Genomic DNA, 25121 nt, shown 5'->3' with positions numbered 1-25121 from the left:
TGTTCTCTCTGTCCACCTGGAAAATGGAATCATTCCAGTTTTAGCCTTTCGTGTCTTGTAGTGAGAAAAGGCATCGCTAACATTAATACCCCTTCCACCAGATGAAGAGAGAAATTTCTATCTTTTCTCGTAATATTTTTGGACATTATACTGTGAAGCTGGAATATCTACAGGACTTGTGTGACAAGTGTGACATAATATGTGTTCAGGAGCATTTACTTACTGCAGAAAACTTTGGGCTTTAAGCAGTACCTTGGGCAGACCCAGTGGCGGAACTGCTATTTTTATGATAATAGCGTGCCTTTAAAGGGATTATAATTATGTGAATTCTTTATAGCTTCCTAACTCGAAAGTCCCAGCTTGTTCAACATTCCATATATATATATTAATTTCCCCACCCTATCAAAAGCGAAAAACATTTTGCAGAAGCATGCAGTCACCTTTCTAGACTATTGCTTCGTTCGGGTAATACCCGGTATGAAATCTTCGGAGATTCCCAATGCGACCTAACTAAGAATGGAAAACTTTCTAAGATCGTGCACTCAGGTCTGACGAGTGATGCGGTGGTTTCTGGAAAAAGTGATAATTTTACATATATACTTAACTCAGGTGGCACCTGAATATACATCGTTTTGTCTCTAACTTTGCTCTCGCCTTAAATGCTGCAGTGGATCCTGAGCACACACTCAGAAATCACCTCGACTTGTCATTTAAAATTAGTTGTCTGCCTAATACTAGGAAAAATCCCCCACAGTATTACTATAAGAAAGAGAGGTAAAAGGTTGACAAGATCCTCTACCAAGATAGACTACATGAGATACTAACAAAAATTAAAGTGCCATTGCAGCTTTTACTTCATGGTATAAACAATAGTATTAGTCTTGACATATATGCTGCTGAAATTGTTCATGCTATGAAGTGTAGGGAGGCAACCTCCATCCTGGTAGCTATGGTGAAGAGAGATACCCGTAAATGCGGCTGGAGTCATGATTCCAGCTTAAGCGCAGCTAAAAGAAGTTCAAAAATGTGGTTTCGCATTCGGTGTGATTGTTATAAGCCAAGATCTGGTCTTTTGTTTCATCTTTCCAGAAAAAAAGGAATATACCGAGAGTGTCAGTGATCTTAAAGCAAGGGAAACTGAGCTTACCTCTGCTGAGGCTCTTACAAATCCAAATTTGTGGCGGAAAATATATAAATTCAAAGCGGTCGTAGTAAAGCGAAAGTTGGTTATCCTGAAGAGCAATGGTTTTGCCATAATTCCGCTGTATTTGGCTCCTGTGATTCAAATTAAGAAACTGGAAGTGATGCCTTTTTGAAAAGTAGGTTTGGCCTTTTAATGCATATATATAATATGTTAAATGTTTCTAAAAGTGACGTTGTGCGTTTAATCCGGCTTTTGAAGCGTCGTAAAGCTCTTGGTTTAGACGGTACCACACCCAACCACCTTCAAAACGTAAGTGCACTACTGATTGACCATCTCACACCTTTTATATATGACCATTTGACACAGTGTATTGATACAGGTCAAGCACCTAATTCATTTGGCTGTGATGCAGTAATAAATATTTTTAAAGAGGAAAAAACGCTAATTTTTGGAGTATTTATTGCCCTAATACTGTTTCTAGTGTTTTAAGCAAGGTTCTAGAAAGTCTCATCCTGCCTGAAATGATATGTAATGTGGACTAGATTATAGACAGTTTGGTTTTTGTAAGCATCTGAATTGTGCGTTTGCCCATCGCCTATTGAAGTGTATCCATAGTAATGCTGAGAATTTGGAAAATCCTGCATATTTGTGCAATGTGGATATACTAGCAGCATTAAAATTTTTTAATCCAATCAAAGGTATTTTGACTTTGCTCGATTTTGGAGCTCGACGCCTCATATCGTTGCGTTGCGTCCATATTGGCATAGCCAGAGTTATGTTAGGATTAAACTTGACAAATATCTTTTAATTGGGTCTGTTTGTCTTATTAGAGAACTCAGTCAAAGCTTTATTTTAAGTCCTACTATGTTTTACATTCTTTATAAAAACTGTAACTAAGTCGATAAATGGTGGAATTTATAGTGACCTTTGTGATTTTTGCCACCCAGATGATGTCCTGCTTATCAGTTCAAGTCTTTCTACTTTACAGGCAAACCTTGATTCTTTAATTTCTGGTTATTAGCTCCTAGGACTTAATATTAATGCTACTAAGACTGATTTTCTCGCTTATAATGCCCAAGGTAAAGCTATATCTTATTTATCTGTTACTGTAGCAGGTAAATCTGTTATAGAGTCTTCTTTACTGAAATACCTTGGCCTCATTTATGATCTAGGTAAGCGTAGTGCTCGTATTCTTATCATTAAACATGCCATATCAAGTTTCCGTGCCAGCTATGCCAAACTTGTTACATAGAAGTACAGTTATAGTAAGCGTGTACTAGCTAAACTATACAGTGATCTAGTTCTGCCTCATGTGCTATATATTTCACCACTTTGGGATTCGATGTCTAAAACTGGGTAGTTGAAGGTTTGATTGGGGTTTTGTCTCGATCTGAAGTTTTTATTAAGATTTCCACTGTATTACAGGAATAGTTTCATTTTGCAAAAATATTGTATTCCTGACCCTTTAGATATAGCAGTTTCAATTGAGTGCAATATGTTTAAGAGAATATACATTCTCTTTCTTTATTCAACTTCTTTTTTTTGTATGTTGTTTACACTCCTCTTATTTCGATTAATTTTAATAATTTACGTTTATAGTTACCAGATGAAACTAACCCTAGTCCAAATTTACCAGTTATGGTTTTTATCCATGGCGGTGCTTTCTTCGTTGGTGCAACCTATGTCTATACCCCATACGCATTTATGGATACTGAAGTAGTGCTTATCACTATACAGTACAGGCTTGGGCCATTAGGTAAGTTTATCCGTAATCTAATTTAAAAATTGTCACAGGTTTCATAGTTTAGATTGCTCGAAAGGGGCGAGAATATCCTCCATAGCGATTCCTACTTCCTAAGGAAACATGATTTTGGGGGCCCTAAGGTAGACCTATTCTTGAAAAATGACTGGTCTCCCTGAGAAAACTAAAAAGAGTGCCAATTTACGAAAATGTAAGGGAGGGGGGAATAAAATATATTTCATATCTAGGGAAGGGAGACAATTGAGTTGCTTTTTCAATTCTTTTAAATCAGAATATCCGCTATAAAAGATGTTTTTCAGTGAAAATACCACATAGTACCTTATAAAATCTAGGGGGAGGCTGGCAAAAAAAAATCTAGCGAAAGTAATTACCTTCCTGCCCTCTCCCTTCTCCGATTGATACCCCTGAGAGTAGGGAGTAATATGGACTTAAATCAAATAATATTGCAATTAGATAAATTTTTATCTCAAGCTGTATTTTTTTTAATGCTCTGGAGTCAAAAGTCAAGAGTTTTAGGCCATCACAAGGATTAATGTCGATTTGGGCGACATCTGGATGTCCATATCGATGATGAGAATGGCTTCGTCGATTTTCGACTACATGCATAAGGAAAGAACATTATGGCAAATTGCCATTGCAAATATGACAAAGCGAGTGGAATTATGAATAGAATGATGGTTTTATTTCTATCTGAAGTCTAACAAAAAATTAAATCTTAACTTATAGTCTCTTTTTTATTGTCATTATTTTTTATGGCACTTGGTATTAACCAAGTGACATATAGCAGTCGCCAATTCTGTCGGTCTGTCGGTCTGTCGGTCCCGGTTTTGCTACTTTAGGCACTTCCAGGTAAGCTAGGACGATGAAATTTGGCAAGCGTATCAGGGATCGGACCAGATTAAATTAGAAATAGTCGTTTTTCCGATTTGACCATCTGGGGGGAGTGGGGGCCCGGTTAATTCGCAAAAAATAGAAAAAATGAAGTATTTTTAACTTATCAGCAGGTGATTGGATTTTAATGAAATTTGATGTTTGGAATGATATTGTGTCTCAGAGCTCTTATTTTAAATCCCGACCCAATCTGATGACTTTGGGGGGAGTTGGAGGGGGAAAACCTAAAGTCCCGGTTTTGCTACTTTAGGCACTTCCAGGTACGCTAGGACGATGAAATTTGGCAAGCGTATCAGGGACTGGACCAGATTAAATTAGAAATAGTCGTTTTCTCGATTTGACCATCTGGGGGAGGGAGTAGGGGCCGGTTAATTCGGAAAAAATAGAAAAAATGAAGTATTTTTAACTTATGAGCAGGTGATTGGATCTTAATGAAATTTGATGTTTGGAATGATATTGTGTCTCAGAGCTCTTATTTTAAATTTCGACTGGGTCTGATGACATTGGGGGGAGTTGGAGGGGGGAAACCTAAAATCTTGGAAAACACTTAGAGTAGAGGGATCGGGATGAAACTTGATGGAAAAATAAGCGCAAGTCCCAGATACATGATTGACATAATCGGGACTGATTCGCTCTCTTTGGGGTAGCTGGGGGGGGGGGAGTAATTCTTAAAAATTAAAAAAAGAGGTATTTTCAACTTACGAATGGGTGATCGGATCTCAATGAAATTTGATGTTTAGAAGGATATCGTGTCTTAGAGCTCTTATTTTAAATCCCGACCGGATCTGATGATGGGGGCGGGGAGTTGGGAGGGGGAAACCTAAAACTTGGAAAACACTTAGAGTGGAGGGATCGGGATGAAACATGGTGGGAAAAATAAACACAAGTCCTAAATAGATGATTGACATAAACGGAACGGATCCGCTCTCTTTTGGGTAGTTGGGGGGGGGGGGGTATTTCTAAAAAAATAAAAAAAATGAGGTATTTTTAACTTACGAACGAGTGATCGGATCTTAATGAAATTGATATTTAGAAGGATATCGTGGTTCAGAGCTCTTATTTTAAACCCGACCGGATCTGGTGACATTGGGGGGGGGAGTTGGGAGGGAGAAACCTAAAAATTGGAAAACACTTAGAATGGAGGGATCGAGATGAAACTTGGTGGAAAAAAACACGAGTCCTAGATACATGATTGACATAACCAGAACGGATCCGCTCTCTTTGGGGTAGTTTGGGGGGGGGGGTTAATTCTGAAAAATTAGAAAAAATGAGGTAGGCTATTTTTAACTTACGAACAGGTGATTGGATCTCCATGAAATTTGATTTTTAGAAGGATATCGTGTCTCAAAGCTCTTATTTGAAATCCTGACCGGATCTGGTGACATTGGGGGAAGTTTGGGGTGGCGAGACCTAAAATGATGGGAAACGCTTAGATTGGAGGGATTGGGATGAAACTTGGTTGGAAAAATAAGCAGAAGTCTTGAATACGTGATTTAGACAATTGGAACGGATCCGCTCAATTGCGGGGGGGGGGTAATTCTGAAAAATAAGAAAAATGACGTATTTTTAACTTACGAAGGAGTGATCGGATCTTCATGAAACTTCATATTTAGAAGGACCTCGTAACTCCGATATCTTATTTTAAATCTCAACCGGATCAAGCGTAATTGGGGGGGCAGTTGGGGGGGGGGGGACCGGAAATCTTAGAAAATACTTAAAGCGGTGAGATCAGGATGAAACTGGATGGAAAGAATAGAAACCTGTCTAAGATACGTGACTGACATAACTGGACCAGATCTGCTCTCTTTGGTGGAATTGGGGGGGGGGGGTAATTTTGAAAATTTAGGTATTTGTAACTTACGAAAGGGTGACCAGATCTTAATGAAATTTGATATTTAGAAGGATCTTGTGCTTTAAAGTTCTAATTTCAAATTCCGACCAGATCCTGTGACATTCGGGGGAGTTGGAGGGGGGAACCGGAATTCTTGGAAAACATGAAAATTGGAGTATTTATATCTTACGAATAGATGATCGGATCGTAATGAAATTTAATTTTTAGAAGGAATTCATGTCTCAGAGCTCTTATTTCAAATCCCGACCAGATCTTTTGACATTGTGGGGATTTGGAGGGGGAAATCTTGGAAAAACACTTGGAGTGTAGGAATCGGGATGAAGCTTGGTGGATAGAATAATTAAATGTCCATGATACGTGATTGACAGAATCGTACTGGATTCGCTCTCTTTGGGGGAGTTGGGGGGAGGGGTTCAGTGATTTGGCGAGTTCGGTGCTTCTGGACGTGCTAGGGCGATGAAAATTGGTAGGCGTGTCAGGGAGCTGCACAATTTGACTTGATAAAGTCGTTTTCCCAGATTCGACCATCTGGGGGGCAAAAGGGAGAGGAAAAATTAGAAAAAATTAGGTATTTATAACTTACGAGTGGGTGATCGGATCTTAATGAATTTTGATATTTAGAAGGACTTTGTGACTCAGAGCTCTTATTTTTAATCTTGACCGGCATTAAGCCTCTTATTTTCCTTTTTAAATCAATCTATTGATTCATAGAATTTTGTTAGAGCTCATACCATATGATCTCTTGGCTCTTAGCTCTTCTCGCCTCGTCACAAGTGCCATATGAGCTCTTAGCTCTTGTTTTAAATACGATTTCTGTTGTTTCAAAGAATTTAAGCCATGTCAAGGGTTTTGCCCAAATTTAAGAAACAAAATCAACATCAAGGAGGCACACTCGTGCCTCTATAAAGAGGCGACACACGACAATGTTAAGCGATCTTCGGTTCCAGTGGTCGCAGACGGATGGGGAGGGATGCATTTCGTAGCCCGAACTCCAACTAAGAAACCTGCAAAATTTCATCCCCCTCCAACTTTTTCTTCATGGGGAAAATCTGGCCGAAAGTTTCGACCTGTCAACCCAAGCCCCCCTTTAACGTTGTCCGATCGGGCTGAAATTCACAAGTGCAGGAGCTTATCCGCGAAATTTCAGCTTGATCCGATAACTCCTTCCCTGTTTTCCAGAAACCACGCATAGCCACTTAAAATTCATTTACTTTTTTTTCCTAGACGCCTACAGGTCACATCCGACATCGGATCTGGGTGTACGAAGACTCATTCGATGCGGAATTCTCCGAGTAAGTGCCCATGAAAGTTTCGTAGGAAAATCTTAACCCCCCGAAAGTTTCGACCCTCCAACCCCCCACCCCTTTTAACGTTGTCCGATCGGGCTGAAATTCACAAGTTAAGGTCCCCTACGGCCCAGGAGCTTATCCGCGAAATTTCAGCTTGATCCGATAACTCCTTCCCTGTTTTCCAGAAACCACCCAATAGCTATTTAATTAACGGATTTCTCTCCATAAGAGCCCATGTTAATTTGAAATTTTTAAAGCTATTGAGAAGTTATATTTACACACATGCAAGTTATTAGCTCAGTTGGTAGAGCGTGAGACTTTTAATCCTCGGGTCAAGGGTTCAAGTCCCTTACGGGCGGTTTTTTTTCACAACATCAAAAAAATTTTGATAACACCTGGACAGCTTATCATTTGAGATAACAGAATATTAGCTTCTTATGAGCAAAAGAAACATTTCGGTCATTCTATCTATTTTTTTTCTATTTTATACAATGATTTAAAAGCGGGGGGGGGTTCCTCTCCTAATTCCTGTACGAGGAGTACAGGAATTATTAAATTACATCCACCATGGATTGTAGAAAAACGTACAGAATTAATATGAAAAAAAATTAAACCTGTACAAAAGAGTCTTTAAAAGCGGGGGGTTTGCCTCTCCTAATAGTCTTCTTATAGTCCTAATAGTCTAATTATTAAATTACATCCACCATGGATTGTAGAAAAACGTACAGAAATAATATGAAAAAAACTTCGTTTTCTTAAAGAGTTAAAGAGGCTGCTTCCTAAGTCGAACCTTAAAACGTACAGGAATTAGAAGAGGCAGTTGGGGGGCTGCCGCCCCCCAAACCCCCAGCTTTTAAAGACTCTTTTGTACAGGTTTTTTGTTTTTTTGCTAACCCCCAGCTCTTGGCTTCGGAAAGGCCCTCTTTTAATTAACAAAAAATTGAAATGAATGAATAATGGAATAACTTCGAAAAATGTTAAACACAAGAGGACAGGAGAACCATTGCGCCGAAACTAGTAATTAGTAACAATGAAGTCCCCCCCCCAAAAAAAAAACCTGTACAAAAGAGTCTTTAAAAGCTGGGGGTTTGGGGGGCGGCAGCCCCCCAACTGCCTCTTCTAATTCCTGTACGTTTTAAGGTTCGACTTAGGAAGCAGCCTCTTTAACTCTTTAAGAAAACGAAGTTTTTTTCATATTATATCTATAAAACCTTATCATTCAGGACTCAGCAGAGGTATGAGGTTCAAAACACTTTTCTTGTGCATACATTGAGCAGGAGATTTATTTGCAATGTTTCACTTTTATAACAGAAGTACTTTTAAGGTCATCAGAGGTTAGTGCCCTCTCGAGGGAGAAGGCATGGAGGTGGGTTTTAAAAATATCTTTTCGAGAGATCCTTAAGGCTGTGGATATATTCCTTAGAGTTTCATTTACATAACTCAACTACTTTGTCGCCAGTCAACTACATCAGTCAACAATCATTTTTTTTTTGGCGTTCAAATTTTTGAGTCAATATAAAATATCCTTTGATTAATATTGTGTTTTAATTTAAGTATTTGTTAAATGTGCATGATCACTTTTAATAATTTCAAATAAGATTCGTTAACATCGTCTCGAAAGGCAATTTTGTGTTTTATTTCTCAGCATCAAAATTGATTATTGTAAAGAGTTTCATTTTTTTTATGGCAATTGACAGAGAATGAAGCTCCTCCTATAATGTCGAGTCCCTCCTCCATGCAGATTTGGTCTAGTGCCAAAAGTCTGACTTTTAGTATCCTGTTTTTATTGCTATTTTTTAGGCTTCTTGTCATTAGACGTGGATGATATGCCTGGAAATGCTGGTTTATATGATATGGTAGAAAGCTTACGATGGGTTCAAAAGAATGTTGCCAGTTTTGGCGGGAATCCTGATGATGTGACCATCTTTGGTGAAAGTGCTGGTGGGACTTGTGTCGGCCTACTTCTCGTTAGTCAGCAAGCAAGAGGTAAGTAATGTAAAACCTCTTCTTAGCATAACTTTTATTTCTATTTTATTATCAGTTTCAATGTAAGCTAACACACAAATTTACATAAAATTTACATAGAGGGTGGGGAGAAAACATATTTTTTTAAATCTATATACTTTTTCAATTTTCCAATGAAAATACCGAAAAATGTGTATCTTTCAGAAACAGGGAAGCAAATTTGGGTTACCACCCCTCCTGAATCCTCCTATAGATGCCTATACATTAGTTCCAAATACATGCAGTTTAAAATAACCCAGGAAAGTCGGTAAAAAAAAGTAGGGAAGGTGTATTATAGGCTAATTGCCAAATACTTTGTGTAGTTACGGCCAGTAGCACGGTAATGGTTCTCCTTTAATCCTCCTCCTTTAATCCTCTCCTACTTTAATCCTCTCCCTTAATCCCCTCAGTAACGAAGAGGGGTTTGTAATAGGGAAAAAAAATTCTTTGTTTTTCCTATCAAGGAAGAGTGATCTGAACTTCGCTTAGTTCGATTCAAAATCAAAAGAAAAGACAAGTAACTTGATTTTTTGTAATGAGTAATTAGGACAAAACCACTGATAGTCAGGAGAAAAATCGTTCTTAGGGTGGAGGACTTGGTCAGCTACTCTGAGCACAGCAGCTGTGGGGGAGATGACGGGGGTATTGCCCACTTTGCTCAAAGATTTCACTTTGATTCGTTTTTTTTGCTTATATTTGATTCGGAAGGGTGCTATAATCAACTTTAATCGGGTTCCACCAACCTTAGGAATTACCCTGGTCAGAGGTATCATGAACTGGACGGTGAGGGGGTTTAATCAGGACCATATCTAGGATTTTTTGTGGGGAGGGTTTTCAAGAAAAATCTTTGAAAAACGCATCGAACTGTGTTTTTGTACGTTTTTATTACGTTTTACGAGTCAGGCAAACATTTCAAGAGGGGGTGAATTACACTAAAACCTCCCATGATTACGGTCTTGAGTTAAAACCTCAATTTAGCAGCTACTCAATAAAAAAAATATGAAAGTAAATCGTTCTGCAATCTTAATTCTGTAGAAAGAACAGGAAATAATACAAACCTTTTGGTTTAAGAGCTGGATATAAATGAGATAGACGGGATCCTTAGGTCAAAGATGGTAACGACATTCCCATATTGTCTCTTTAGAAAATAAAATATGTTACTTTCTGGATAGGCTATATGAATTATTTTGACAGAAATAAAATGCTTTGAATATCCAAATTTAAATAAGCTGTTTATAAAATTGATAATGTATTTCCTCCTTCAAAAGATTAGTTAATGTTTTCTTTCGCTTATAGGTTTATTCAAAAATGCTATTGCGCAAAGTGGTTCCGGTCTTGCAGACTGGGCGTATGACAAGAACCCAATTCCTGACACCATGATCTTGGCTCAGCGAGTGAATTGTAGTCTGGGAACTTTTGAAGAAATTATTCAATGTCTAAGAAATGTAGATGCAGATGTTCTTACAAACGCATATCTAGAAATTTCGGTAAGAATAATTTGAATCTCATTCGATAAGGGTGAACTGAATACTCACACACTCGAACACAACTCCTTAATTTTATGATGGAGCCAGGAAAAGGATGGGATTCAGGGGCAGGAACTTGGGAAGAGGAAAATTCTATAAAAAAAGCAAAAAACACAGAATCAGGAGTTAAATAAAGTTGGGCCTTATCCCATTTATGTGGTTTGTTTTGTCACACTTTACCCGAAGAGACAGAAGAAAAATTACGTATGAACAGAGTACAAAATGGGAAAGTAAAACTTTCTTCGGCTTAATTCAATCGCATGATTTGAAAATTCTAGATAAAACGTGAGCAAAATAGATGAGTTTTTAGAAGTTTTGAGGGTTCAGGGTGTTAGAGAAGTTTGGCAGATAATCTTGGGATATCAAGCAGCCTAACCTAGGAACAAATGAACAAGAACAAATTATATTTTGTGAAAAGAAATTTTACCGCGTGGGTAGCTTTTTTGCTGTTGAAAAAATTTTGAAAGAGTTTTAAGACAAGTCATGGCACCAGAATAAGAAACTACGGTTACAGTAGTGAAGTATTGATCCGAAACGAGGAAGTCTCGTTAAAAAATATATCCTTACTGTTTTTCGGATTGACTGTCAAAGAATAGTTTTAATTAGTTGAGTGAATGTTCGTATAAACGAATAATGCACATGATAGTATGGGTTTGACCTTCTATTGCTGTGAAGATAGAAAAATGTGAAATGATTAGGTCATTTTTTGCGGACAAAGGATTATTGGTGGCTTGAAGGCAAGGCTTTAACGACAGTTTTATTGCAATTTGGTACCAGGATGTGCTAAATTGGGGGGGGGGTCATTAGCAGAGAGTGAAATGTAGAAGAAACTTTGCCAGAGGGAGTAAAGAGTGGTGAATAAGATGAAGTGTAGTACCTCACTTGCTACAGACATATGATACGTTTAGAATTCAAAAGCGTATCGGAGGAGCGTTTTTGGAACAGTTAAAACAGAGAAATTACTTTCCGAAAAAGAACTTTTATAAAGAAAAGTAAAGACAATTTTAAGATTAAGATCAGAAGAAATAAAAACTGCAATAGCTCAAACTCAAAACGACCAGAAATTACTATTAAAGATTAAGTAAAATCCAAAACGAAACAGAAATTAAATAAACAATCATAGCAAAAAATATACAACAGGTAGAAATATAAATGAATAAATAAACTTAAACGTCTAAAGCTTAAATTGAATATGCAAATCAAATTTAAAACGAACAAAATATTTTGCTATTGAAGTATAAATAAAACCCAAAACAAACAAAAGTTAAATTAACAATCATAGCGAACACACATACAGTAAGTACTAATATAAATGAATAAATAAACCTTAAAACGATTGGAACTTAAATTGACTATGAAAATCAAGCTTAAAACGCAACAAAAATCGTTTGCCATTGAAATAATAAATTAATACTGAAAAAATTAAATAAATAATCATAGCAAACAAACATACAATAGGTATTAATATAAATGAAAACACAAATCTTAAACAAGTGAAACTCAAATTGAATATGCAAATCAAGTTTAAAACGAACAAAAATTACTACATAGAAGAGTTTGGGTTTTGCCTCCTTCTCTCACTGTAAAAGGCTAAGATTAACTGCGTCATTACCATTTTCCTGAAAAAGAATTATATACTACAAATATTTTCTTTTGTACTTATTACAACATAAATATCACAAAATACTAGGAAAAATGAATATAATGAAAAGAGAAATCACCAGTGCAACAGCACAAACACATAAAAAAAAGACGAAGGAGAAAAGGAAGACTGTTTTCCTACATTAGCGATTAATATAGATCAGCACTTGAATGAGGCCTTAACCTTACTCATCCATACAATCACATAGGTCAAACAGCATAGCCATAAACAATAAATGATAAAGAATAACCCATGGACAGGCAGTCGTGTTGTCAGTAAGTATAGGTCGTCATTTACCAAACATTAAAAAAAGACAAATAATTCAGAGGCAACAGCCCAACACAAAGGCTCATCAGGAGAATACACACTAGCCTATGGGGTTTCGGCACTTTAAATTCTCTACCCAGGCAAGTGGCGTGCCTACCATATATTCCCCATGGTATCCACGTGTTATGTATCACCCACAAAATATATGCCTACGAAAAAACAAGCAAATGTAGGACAACCTAGTAACACCAAAACAAGCTTATCCTACCTTAGTTCTGGCTCTCGTGTATTTAAGTTACCAATTCACAATCCATATTAAAACTAAACAATTATTCAAAGTTTTTCACTATGTCAAAATTTCTCTATTGATGTAAATGTGACCTAGATAAAAATCAAGGAAATGAATGTAAAATAAGACCATTTGAAACGACAATATATGGAAAATCCTCCGGAAATCCACTGTAAAAAATTAGGGACACGCCAAACTCAGTAACAAGGAAAATCAAAATTAAAAGATTTCGCTAAGTATTTCAAGATAATTCTTTTGGTATTTATTTAAAAGTTCGTTATAATGAAAACTAAATTTTTCTAAATTGCCAAGTTAATCTATTTGCAGAAAATCCCCTTAAAATCAATTTTCGGCTTAAAATTTTACATCTATTTTTAAAATCAATATAATTACTACAAATCCTTGCATATCTAAGTAACTGTGAGAAAAATGCCGAATATGTGATATTTGAGTGTATATTACTTTCAGGGAACAGGAAATTAATCACTTCAAAATCGAAATCATCCGTTTTATTATACATTTTAAAACTTAATTTATTATTATCAGAAATATTAATATTCAAATCTAAGGAATGATTTTCTAGACCAGTGCCATGACTAGGTTCAAGAGTAAGCTCTGATGGATATATATATTTTTAGAAATATCAATGAATTCCTTACAATTTAAAACCAAAATATCATCTAAATATCTTTTATTATTTGACAAAACATGTATTAAATTATTTGGATTATTCTTATCCATCATATATTTATATTTGAGTTGACTTAAAAACAAGTCAGCTATAAATGGGCTGGCATTCCCCCCATGGGAATTCCCACGATTTGCTTGTACAAATTACAATTAAATCTTATATAAGTATTATATAAAACAAATTCTAATAAATCAAAAATCATATCTAAGCTGTAATATCTCGAGTTAACTGTAGTCTTAAAGCAGTTTGTTCATATAGTTTTTTTATTATAAGTGTTTATTTTTAAGAACCTCTTACTAGATAAGAGGAAAGATTTCTTGATAACCGTTTTTAAATTATCTAACACTACATTAAGTGATAAATTAGTATACTTTGTCGCAAAATCGAAACACTCAGTTCTTTTAGCTGAAACCATTGTTAAAGAGTCTATTTAAAAATGCATTCGGACGCACTCGGGGAAAAGAGGGATAGTGTTGGAGGGGGCACTTGTTGCCGTACATTAAATTTTGACTCTCAAAAAGGGAACTAGAACTTTCAATTTATGGTCATTTGAGTTCCCTCCGAAATTTATCTCTTCCATAAAAACTTTATATACCCTCAGGGCATAAGTTACAACCCTTCTTCTGGGCTCAGGGGAGCATGTTAACCACGAAATATTTTTTATTTGATCTTCGGACTATTCCACACAAAATGAATATCTCAAAATCTTTATTGAATACGTTTGGGGAAAGGGGTGTGTGTGTGACGTTGGGTGGGGTGTAGATACCCTCTGATCACTTTTGACTCTTAAAAACATAATTAGAACTTTCTATTTGCAATCATTGGAGCCACCTCTGAAGTTTATATGACCACCCTTTACACAAAAGCTTTATATGCCTCGGGGTATAACTTACAACACCTGTCTCCGGGCTCTGCCGTGTTGTGTCGACCCTGGAGTATTTGTTATTTGATCTAAAAAAGTTTAATCGGATATATTCGGGTAAAAAGGGCTTGGGGGCAGCTAGTTGCCTTCCTATCACTCTTGACTCTTAAAAATGCACTAGAAATTCTGATTTACAATCGAATGAGCTCCTCTGTATACTACCATTCTCTCCGTAGAACCTTATATCCTCCGGGGCATAGTTTACAGCACTTACTCCTTGGTTCTTGGGGGTTGTCTTATCCCTGGAGTTTTTCTCATATAATCTTTGGTGTCTTTCGAACAAAATGGCTATATAAGAAAATCAATCAGACGCATTTGGGGAAAAGGGAGTTGTTTGGGGGGCGGGTCTAGTTGCCATTGGATCACTTTTGGCTCGCAACTTTGACTTTCTTATCATTTGCGTCCCCTCCAAAGTCTATACGAGCACCTCTTCCATTAAAAACCTTATTTACCCCCGGTATATAAGTTACAACCCTTTCCCCGGGCTCTGGGGTGTATGTTGACCCCTAACTTTGTGCTGTCTGATCGTTGGACTACTTTTAATAAAATGACTATCTCAGATTGATCGTATAAATTGAAGCAAAATAGGATGTGTGTGTGGGGGGGGGGAAGCCTTCTGATCACTTCTGACTCTTAAAAAAGTAACTAGAACTTTGAATTTCAATTCAAATGAGCTACTTCTGAAGTTTATAAGACCAACCCCTACATAAAACCCTATATGCTCACGGGATGTATTTTAAAATACTTGCCCCTGGGCTCTTGAGGATTGTGTTAACCCCAAAGATTATTTTGTCATCTGATACTTGAAATATCAGTAACAAAATGCCTATCTCAAAATTTTTATTGGATGGATTTGAGAAAAAGGGCGTTGGAGGGGGGCTAGTGGCCCTTCGATCTCTTTTGACTCTTAAAAGGTAAACTATAACTTTAAATTTCCGGTCAAATGAGCTCTTCCTGAAGTTCATAGTAGAACCCCTTCCATAAGAACCATATATGCCCCCGGGCATAACTTAGAACGCCTGTCTCTGGGCCCTTTGTGGTTGTGTTCACCCCAGAGTTCTTATTGTCTAATTTTTGAACTATTTTTAACAAAACAGCAATATCAAAATTCTATGGGATAAATTTGGGAAAAAAGCGTGCGGGGGCTAGTTCCCCTTTGATCTACTTCGACTCTTAAAAAGGGCATTGGAATTTTCGATTTCCGATCGAACGAGCCCCCTACAAAGTTAATAGGACCAACCCTTCCATATGAAGTGCCTCTGAGAAAAGAAATAATAAAACTTTGGAGCCGTATGACCCTTACTATAGGCAATGCTATAACGTTGTCTCCTATTTGCTTTGACAGTTAGATTTGGAATTATATAGAAGATGTTTTGTGAAAGCAACGATAACACAGGAGAACGGGTATGGCTTTGGAATCGAGTTCGATTCAAATGTCAGTTGAAAATCGAGACGAGAATATAGGGAGGTCCGGGATTGTCTAGTCCAATTACTCATTAAAAGAGCATAAAAAATATATCTTGAAGGCGGAGGGTGTAGATACTTTCCAAATCTCAATATGTTGAAGACTCTCTCACGTTACTCTATGGTTTTTTTTATAATTTGACTAATTTTTTCAAATTTTACTTTTTAAGGCAATGTCGTTTAACTATTAAAATAAATCAGTACATCGTCCAAGAATCAATTGTAACACAGTCATATTAAAACAAACTCTACTGAACTCAATTGCGTACAATAGAGCCCCATTTAATTCAAATCATGAGTATTTGACTCACCCCGCTTTTAAATCAACCTTCACTTAATTCAACCACGTTTAAGTCAGCTCGGTTAAGCTTAGCTCATTCTACTGAATCTCATTCAGCTCAGAGCTATTCAACATAATTCAACTCAGCTCAGCCTCTTTCAACTCAACCCTCTTTAAATGAACCTCCCAAGAAGTTCAACCCTATTGATTTCAACCCGACGCAACTCCACCCCTATTCAAGTTAACCTCAAGAAATTTCATTCAACTCCACTTCCTTCCATGTAATAAATAGTCTTAATAATCATCGATCTAACTGAATGCCATTTATTTTGCTGTTTAAAGTTTGACTCGGATGATATTGTCTTTATTCATTAGTTAATTATTATGTTAGTGTTTTATTTCATTCATTTCACACAATTCTAAGCAGCTTAGCGATAAAAGGCAATTGGACACAGAAAGTTGGTATATCTTCACAGCCATGAGCAAATCAGTTCCACTTCGCAGATCATTCTTAGAGGATATTTCATTATTGAATATAAGTTGTGTAAATTATCAAATCTAATGGAGTAAATTCCAAATTGAAGCCCAAAATTCTTCAAAAATCCACCATCCAAAGCATTTTTCCGCACTTGCTTACTTCTGACAATATGGACAGTGAAAAACAGCCGTCAAACGTGAATTCTGCTTGCATAAAACATAAAAATTGGCACAATAAAGCATCACTGTCTTCCAGGAAAAACTCGGATCTAAAATTGAGTCTCCTGGTTATCTCACAGCCCCCCCCCCCCGCTAGAATTTTTGATGCTCCCTCTGAAAGTTTTAAGTTGTGTGAACCTTTTACTCTCTCAGGAGTTGATGAAATTGCTCACCTGATAAATATAAGAATACATCCCCATGGAGGTTTTCATTAGTTTGCCCCTTCTCACGAGGAAGATAAACCAATCCCAGGCAAGGTATTTCATCATTTTTTTAATTACTCAAGTGAAAAGACTGGTTTCAAGAGATCTAAAAAAAAAATTTCAAATTTCATTTCAAAATTTGTCCTATTGTTATAAAACTACTTCTAAAACCCTCATATTTTTAATGTGCATATCAAAAGTTGATTTACAGTTGACATTAAAAACTAAACAAAAGCCCCAATCAATTTTTTTGCCCTCCAGGTTTAACCCCTCAATGGGAAGTTTTCAAAGATAACTTTCCCCTAATTTCTGTCCCATAATGATTTGAACAGGATTGATTCTCACGATGTTGACTTCAATGAGATTAAGCTGCACGCAATTAAGTTGAGTGGACTTAAGTTATGCTGAACTGAATAAAAGTTGGATTAAATGCTGCTGAATGAAAAGGAGTTGGGCTGAAAGGGTGTTGGGTCAATGAGGGTTAAGACAAGCACGGTCGATTTGAATACTGGCTGAGTTAAGTGAGTTAGGTGGAGTAAAGTTGCCAGCTTGTATTATGCCTCGTGTTGCTCGGAAAAGCTTTTCCATTCGAATTATAAACAAACATTGAATTGATAATTCCACAATCGTTAATTTTTTAAGTTTGTATAAACAACAACTTTGATATTTCCATAAATAGCAGCATGAAGTTTAAACTATTGATTAACTAAGCTTTATTTGTCATCGTATCCTGAAAATACTAATGGAGTATAATAAACAGTTTGAAGGAAAAACTAAATCTTCAGCAAATAAACTATAAATGATAAGTTCTATTGGTTCTGAATTTATTGGAAAGATAAAGTAAAGCGCGGTTCAAAGAAACTGTTATCGTAAGCTTAACGAGCTAAATTTTGCTGCGTCAAAGAATATTGAACTAAATTTACAAAATGACCTAAGACTAGACTGGCTATGTATGACAAAATGAAGCAACATGTGAAGAAGAAAAAACGAAGATGTGTCCAGCCAGTGAAAAATGAAAAAGAAAAAATGCAGATATTCAGTCAAGGCCTCCGCTCAACCATCATCAATACACAAGTAAATAAAGAGTAAAAACTAAAAATATAAAAATCTTAAGGATTCTTCATTTGCTTTTGTGCGCTCAGGACATTTCGAGTGGAGGTCTCGACGGAAACATCTACATATTTTTCCTTCAAATTTTACTGGCTGAAAATTTCTTTTTTCTTTTTCTTTATATTTTGCTTTATTTGGCTCATTAGTGCTGTTTTAGAAATCATTTACGACAAACTGATATGTTAAGCCATTAAAACGAAGAAAATTTATTGAAACTTCAGTTAGAAAAATTATAACTTAATTGTGAAATTAATAACTTAAATTTAGTTGTGGCATTAAATTTGTTGCAAGAGTAAATATATATAAACACCTAGAATATTATATGCTTGTTCAGTTCAATAGTTTAGAGCCAAACCGAATATTTTAATAAATAAAAGCAGTAGCTGCAAAAATCCAAGTAGTAAGTACTAATCTGATGTCAAGAGGTACAAAGGAATGCCAAGAAATAAAAAAGGAATGCTTCGAAGGAATGCCTTCGAAGCTCAGGACCAGTATGAGAAGTCATGCATTTTTCCTGGCCTCAATATCTCCTTAGTTACTTATACTGATGACATGTTTAACATCAGCCGAATTTTTGACAAAATTTCTGAAACTTTCCAAAAATTGAGAGAGACAAGCAAACACCCACTCAGATATACAAAAGCACAAAACAGACACAGAGACAGACAAACACCCTTTCAGACACACAGGTACACGAAGAGAGAGAGAGACAAAAGCATATACAAATACACAAAGACGGACAAAGAGTTATACCTGCTCACACCCACAGGCATATAAAGAGAAAGACAAGCAAACAGTTGCTTAGACACACAGGAACAGAGAGAGAGAGAGAGAAAGAGAGAGAGAGACACCGGAAAACAGACAGAATTTAACTCCCTAGATATCTTCGCTTAGACTAAGGCGGAATAAGGATACTTCTGGGTGATAGCTGTGTAAAAAAATGGATTTTACCGTTTTTCTTACCGTAAATGGTACTTAAAGTAAAAAAAAATGTGTGACATTTATTTTACAGCTTTATTAAGCCAAACCGATTCACTTCATGTTTCATAAAATTTATACACAGTGATGCGTAAATGTGTATCAGCTATTATGAAGGAGGGGCGGTAGGTAATTCCTTAGGCGCGGGGGTATAGATGTTCGAAAGAGTGTTTTTTAGCAAATATCCTAATTCTAACTGAGCCCTTAGACAGACATAGAATGAGTTATTTGTTTGTTTTTTGTTCGTTATTTTTTTTTGGAGGGGGGGTTGAAATTATCATCTTATCCTTCTTAATTCTTAGAAATATTTTGGTATATGTCTTTATTATTGGTTCTATATGGAGGGGTATTGAAGTGCCCTTACCACTACAATAGTCTTTCAAGTGTAGCATTAAATACTAAATTTTGATGCCTGTCGACTGATAGGTGGAAAAGGTGAGGTGAGCATCATGATCCTAGTTAGGAAATTTCTCATGCGAGGGGCTGCCAAGTGCCACGATTAGCTTTTATTTTTCAGTTATTTTAAATGGTATTATTTCTCTTTTCCTCTACATATGCAATGTTTCAATGTACTAAACATATGCATACAATTTATTTGACCAGTAGAGAACCCCATTATTATTACTATTATTATTTAATGAAACCCCGTCTTTATACAAAAAGAAAATGACTGAGCACTCCAACGAGAAAAATAAAACAAAAGCAAAATATCAGTATATAACTAAGATAACGTAATTAAAGTTGAAGAATTCGGCTCCAAACATGTCTTGAAATCTTTTGATCGTGTCCCTTCATAAGTTTAGCAACGGCTATAGTAGGATCGGCTATATGAAGACTATTGATGAGCTTTGAGTTGCGTATCCAAATTGGATTTTCAATTTATCAGCATTAGTAAGAATCTTCTAGAAGATTGCAATGTTGAGGGTCTGGGGGAAAGCAATAATGTTGTACAGAGTTGTATGATAACGGCAATTGAAACGAAGGTTAGCAGAAACTATGGAAGCATATGAAGCTGATATGCAGCGTTTAATGCCTTCTCTTAGGATATGACGAGTGTGAGAAATTCTAATGGAAATACTAAGGTAAAAAGTTTGGTCAAAAGCGCAGATCTTTGAATTCCCAAGTACATGATCATGAGGGAGTCAGCCTTTCCAGTTAAAAGCACTGCGTCAGACTTTTCAGCGTTAAATTCAAGACCAGTTTTTAAGTGTTGAAAAAGAACCAGATTTGTTTTCAGATGAAAAAATCTAATTATTTTTTTAATGCTCTCATTAGTAATCGTTTGCACTTAAGTTTTACTTACGCTGTCCATGAAAATTTGCCTGAAAAAATTTGCATTTTCTTATGAAGAGAGGAATACGCCCAAAAAGTCACGGAATTCTAATGAAAATCGCAACACCATATTTAGGGTATCAGAGAACTCTACCTTAAAGCTTTTAAGCTCAATTCTGCAAAAATACTGAATTTATATTTTTTTTCTTGTCAAAAGAAAGAGCCAAAGCCAAAGAACCATTTGTCCTTCTTTTAGTAAAAAAAAACTAAAGCTCCACATTTTTGCAGAAGGGAGCTTGAAGCCTCTATAGTAAGTTTTTCTGAAACGCTGAATGTGACGGTGTGATTTTCATTCTGTGACTTTTGTGATGATTCAGTGACTTTTCGGGGTGTTTCCCCCTTTATCGAGAATTATGCAAATTTTTTTAGGCATATAATTCCACGAACAGAATAAGTGCCTGTGGGGATAGCAAGAAAGAGAGGGCATATGCCTGATAGTGTGTTTCACTTATAATTGCAACATCTTCTGAAATGAATAGTGCATTCTGTTTGCTTCTTTCAAATAAAAAGGTTCGATTCATAGTAGATTCAAAACTGGCGTTCTTTTTGGGACATTCTGTATACAAGTTTGTTTCAAGCATTTTTAAATTTCTGATGATGGCTATGAAACGGGGGGAGGGTGCAAATTAACATGCTGATATTACTAAACTAGTCTACGGTGACTTTAATGTATTTGAGTTAAGTTCTACCTTTTTGATTTATTCCAGCCAGACGGTACAACTGTGGTTCAAAAACCAGTGGTCCAAAAAGCAGGAAGTAACCCTTTATTCACAGAAGATCCTAGGGCTTTAATGGAAAGAGGGGAATTCCTAACAGACGTAAACGTTATTTTTGGCGCTAATAAGCACGAAGGAACTATGATTGCAGGAGGTATTTTCAAATATTTATAAACTGTTGCACCTAAATTTTAGACAATGATTGCAGGAGGTAAACACCGTAAATTGATTTTTAATATTAAGATTAATTAAATTAAGATTAAACCTTAAACAATGAGCAACAATGACTACAGGATACAAACACTGGATATTAATTTCTTATAAAATGTATGAAATAATTAGTTAATAATCTATAAAAAATAATTAATTAATTATTTGAAAAATGTATTATCTGAATTTTAAAAGTGATATTTTTTTAATGAAAAGTAACCCCGAAAGACAACCCTTGCACCAGAAATTGTGGGAAGTTCAATACATCCCCATAAGCATATTTATTGGACCTTTCGACTGCTCCGCACAAAATGGATATCTCTAAATACTAATCGGATGTCTTTGGGACTGAAGGAGAAGACCAGGGAGCTAAAAGGGCGTGAGAGGGGGACTTGTTGCCCTCCAGCCACTTTTGCATCTTTGAAGGGCATTAAAATTTTGAATTTCCAATTGAATTTGTCCCCTCCGATGTTTCTATGACAACTTATTCCATACAAAGTGGCTCGAGAGAAAAAAACAATAAAAAACGTTGAAGTCATTAAATTCTTCACTAAGGCAGCGTTATTGTGCTACTTACTTACTTAGATCCTCCTACGCCTGGGGACGCATAGGGAAGCGACGGTTGACCTCCTACTTGACCGATCTTGTGTAAAATACCAAAATTCATTCAAAGTGGTTCGGAGACTCGCTCCTCTGTGTAGCAGATTCTTCAGAATATTCAGAATTTTGGCCTATAAATACTCTTTTTACGCTTTTAACCCCATCTCATGAAAATTTCACATGAAATGTTTTTATTTCCTGCAGAGTGGAACTAGTTGCTTTGTCAGCTTAGAGTCTGTCGTAAGATTAAGAAGAGGTCTGATTGCGTTTTTTCTTTTTTTTCAGCCATACATGACCAAATTTTAGTACCAAACAATTTACTAGACGATACAGAATATCTGAAAAGAGAATTCTTTTACCAAATACTTGAATACTTAAGTAAGTATTAAAATTGCTTTACATTTTCTTACTTTAGACTAGATTCAAAAGGAACTCTCCCTTGGTAATTAAAAAGATGTTATGTGGTATATTTTGTAAATTTTAGATTTACCTACACTTCTTTAAATAAAGGAGGCTCTATAGAATGACCTAATTTTTTTCTAAATTCTTACTTTGTTTTTCAGATATTTATAAATTAATTTCTTCGCTCTTATTTCTAAAGGTCTTATCTGATATTTTTACACTTCCTAAATAAATTGCCAGAATCTATTTTCTATGCAATCCGTTTTCTTCTTTCTTACTTGGTTTTTCCAGATGTTTAAAAATGATTTCTTCGCCCTTATGCTTAAAGGTCGTATCTGATATTTTAAAACTTCTTATATAAAGTGCCAGATACGCTTTCTACTTTGTATGCAATTCGTTTTCTACTTTATTACTTGGTTTCTCAGATGTTTAGAAGTGATTTCTTCGCCCTTCTGACTAAACGTGCTATCTGATATTTTTACACTTCTTGGATAAATTGCCAGAAACACTTTCTACTTTGTATAGAATCCTTTTCTACTTTCTTACTTGGTCTTTCAGATGTTTAGAAATGATTTCTTCGCCCTTATACCTAAAGGTTGTATCTGACATTTTTACACTTCTTAGATAAATTGTCAGAAACACTTTCTACTTCGTACGCAATCCGTTTTCTGATTTCTTACTTGGTTTTTCGGATGTTTAGAAATGTTTTCTTCGCCCTTATGCCTAAAGTTCGTGTCTGATATTTCTATCATTGCCTAAAGGTCGTATCTGAAAAACTACAAAAATCTTTCGAGCTACCCCAGTCGATTTTGTTTTGAGAGGGAAGCTTTAGATTTGAAAATCACTAAGAATAGAATTTGGTCTAATAGAGCAAGTTTTTTTCGGAAGTAAATACTTCTAAAACCTCTGTAGATATTTTATTTGATCTTAATAACCATTTTTATTCTGTTTTTTATTAATTTATAAAAGCACTTCACACCGGGAATTTCTCAAAGAAAAGTAATAATAGAAATTAAAAAGAGCAGTTAAATTTAAAATGAACAGGTTTAATTTATTGTATATATTAATCACTAACATATTAGCTCCCCATATTAGCTTAGGTTTAAGTTTTGGAGGAGGGTTTTTATGTTTCAAGTAAAGATTGGTCGATAGGCTGTTCATTAAGTTCAATAAAGCCATACAAAAGTGTACCAAGTAAACGACAAAAAATACAAAAAAAAAATCGGCTATATATATTCTCTTTTCTGAAAACTTGCATGCCGACATTTCTGGCATCAAAAAACGATCTAGATAGGTTACAATCTTAAAAATTCCTATTTTTCCCAGGGTGGCTTTGTCAAACTTACGGTGACACCATGATCAATGGGAAGTTGATAGCATCAGCGGTTATAAGACGAGGGACAGCGATAATCAAATAAAGGACAATGTAAGCCTGCCGTGTGCCAACTCATAGGGACTAGGCGAGGACCGCTCTCCTGGCACTTGTAAGCTCAATAAGGCTACAAAAAAGAGTGCCAAGTAAAAGACCAAAAAAACTTAAACATATGGAAAAAAAGGACTAAACAGTAGCGCACAAAGTACAAAAAAACAGTGATAAAATGAAATTTTATCTTCCGAATTAGTCAAGTGGAAAGTTAAACAACCATATGTGTATTGAAAATTAGAAGATTTTGTCGATCAGGATTTGATCGGAAATTGATTAGGATCAAGTTGCGAATTAATATAGATGAAAAAAGGAGGATGTTAGTTATTTGCTACTTAAAGGCATTCTTTTTGTCTAGTCTGAAATGCAAGGTAGCTTTTTTTATGTAAGACATTAAAAGCAAGATGTATATTATTTGCTCTGAGAGTGGAATCTTTTTTGTTCTATATTTCTTATTGACAATAATTTACTTGGCAACGTTAAAAAAAGGAGAGTAAATATTTACGATGGTGTTTACTAAAGAGCAAAATATTTTATAACATCTAAAGTCATAAGGACTGTGAAAATTAAATCTGGTTATTTGAACTAGTCAAATAGATACTTATACTACTATATACATCTCTGTGTTATTAGGAAAAATATGAATGCAGTTTTCAACGAAAAAACCCCTATATGCAGGTATGGAGTTTTTATAAGTGGGGGGAACCAAATAGAAAAAAAAGAGGCGCGAATGAGAAATCAGTAAAACATAAAGTAAAAACATAAGTAATTTTCTTTTGTCTTATTTTAAAGGTAATTTACAATATATGATTGATTTTACACTCAGAAGTAAGATAGTTTGTCTCCTTAGTATTTAATATGGAAAAAATGCATTTTTGCTCTAGAGATACATCTTTTACACTCAGCAAGGTTAAACGTTTCTATAGTGTATTTGATTCAAGAGATATAATTGTTTCTACTGTTTTCTATTGTTTCTAAGTCAAATTACTCTAATTCTAGCCGGGACATATCCAACAGATGAAGCAGTGAATGACATCATCACAACCTATTTCAATGGTTTAGAAGTGGGGAATTATACTTCTATGATACCTGGAATTATTGACGTACGTTTCTTGTAGTTTTTGTTGATTCTTTCTTTCGTTCAAGGCCCTAGGTTTGCCGTACTGTGCATAATTTTTTGTGTAGGGACAGTTCTTCTGAAAGATATATTCGTCAAAATACTTGTGAATTGGGTAAAATTTTTCTGACAGTAACGATTAAAAAATTCTATATTACACCATTCATTTTATGTTGGAGTAACTCATTACTATACACAAAAACTAAATTTTCAATCTAATACAAAACTGGGTATTATAATGGCTACTAGTGTAGAATCACACATTCTCAGAAAGAAACATTATGCAATTCTGAAAAAAGTAGAGACAATTC

At 35.6% G+C, this 25121-nt stretch overlaps 1 protein-coding gene across 2 annotated transcripts in view; it reads left to right on the top strand.

The window, feature by feature from the left end:
- Window positions 1-25121, top strand: part of LOC136037309 (juvenile hormone esterase-like) — a 51504-nt gene that overhangs the window by 5966 nt on the left and 20417 nt on the right. Inside the window, exons 3-8 of one of the 2 annotated variants that reach the window (XM_065719968.1) lie at window positions 2744-2900; window positions 8739-8924; window positions 10239-10429; window positions 21050-21212; window positions 22154-22246; window positions 24693-24796. In XM_065719968.1, coding sequence (XP_065576040.1) covers window positions 2744-2900; window positions 8739-8924; window positions 10239-10429; window positions 21050-21212; window positions 22154-22246; window positions 24693-24796 — 894 coding nt within the window. The remainder of the gene's footprint in view (window positions 1-2743; window positions 2901-8738; window positions 8925-10238; window positions 10430-21049; window positions 21213-22153; window positions 22247-24692; window positions 24797-25121) is intronic. The other variant, XM_065719969.1, reaches the window with a different exon arrangement.

This window comes from Artemia franciscana, chromosome 16 (genome assembly GCF_032884065.1).
Source record: "Artemia franciscana chromosome 16, ASM3288406v1, whole genome shotgun sequence".
NCBI lineage: Eukaryota > Metazoa > Arthropoda > Branchiopoda > Anostraca > Artemiidae > Artemia > Artemia franciscana.
Note: the sequence above shows the minus strand (reverse complement) of the source record. Positions and strands in the feature narration are given on the sequence as shown.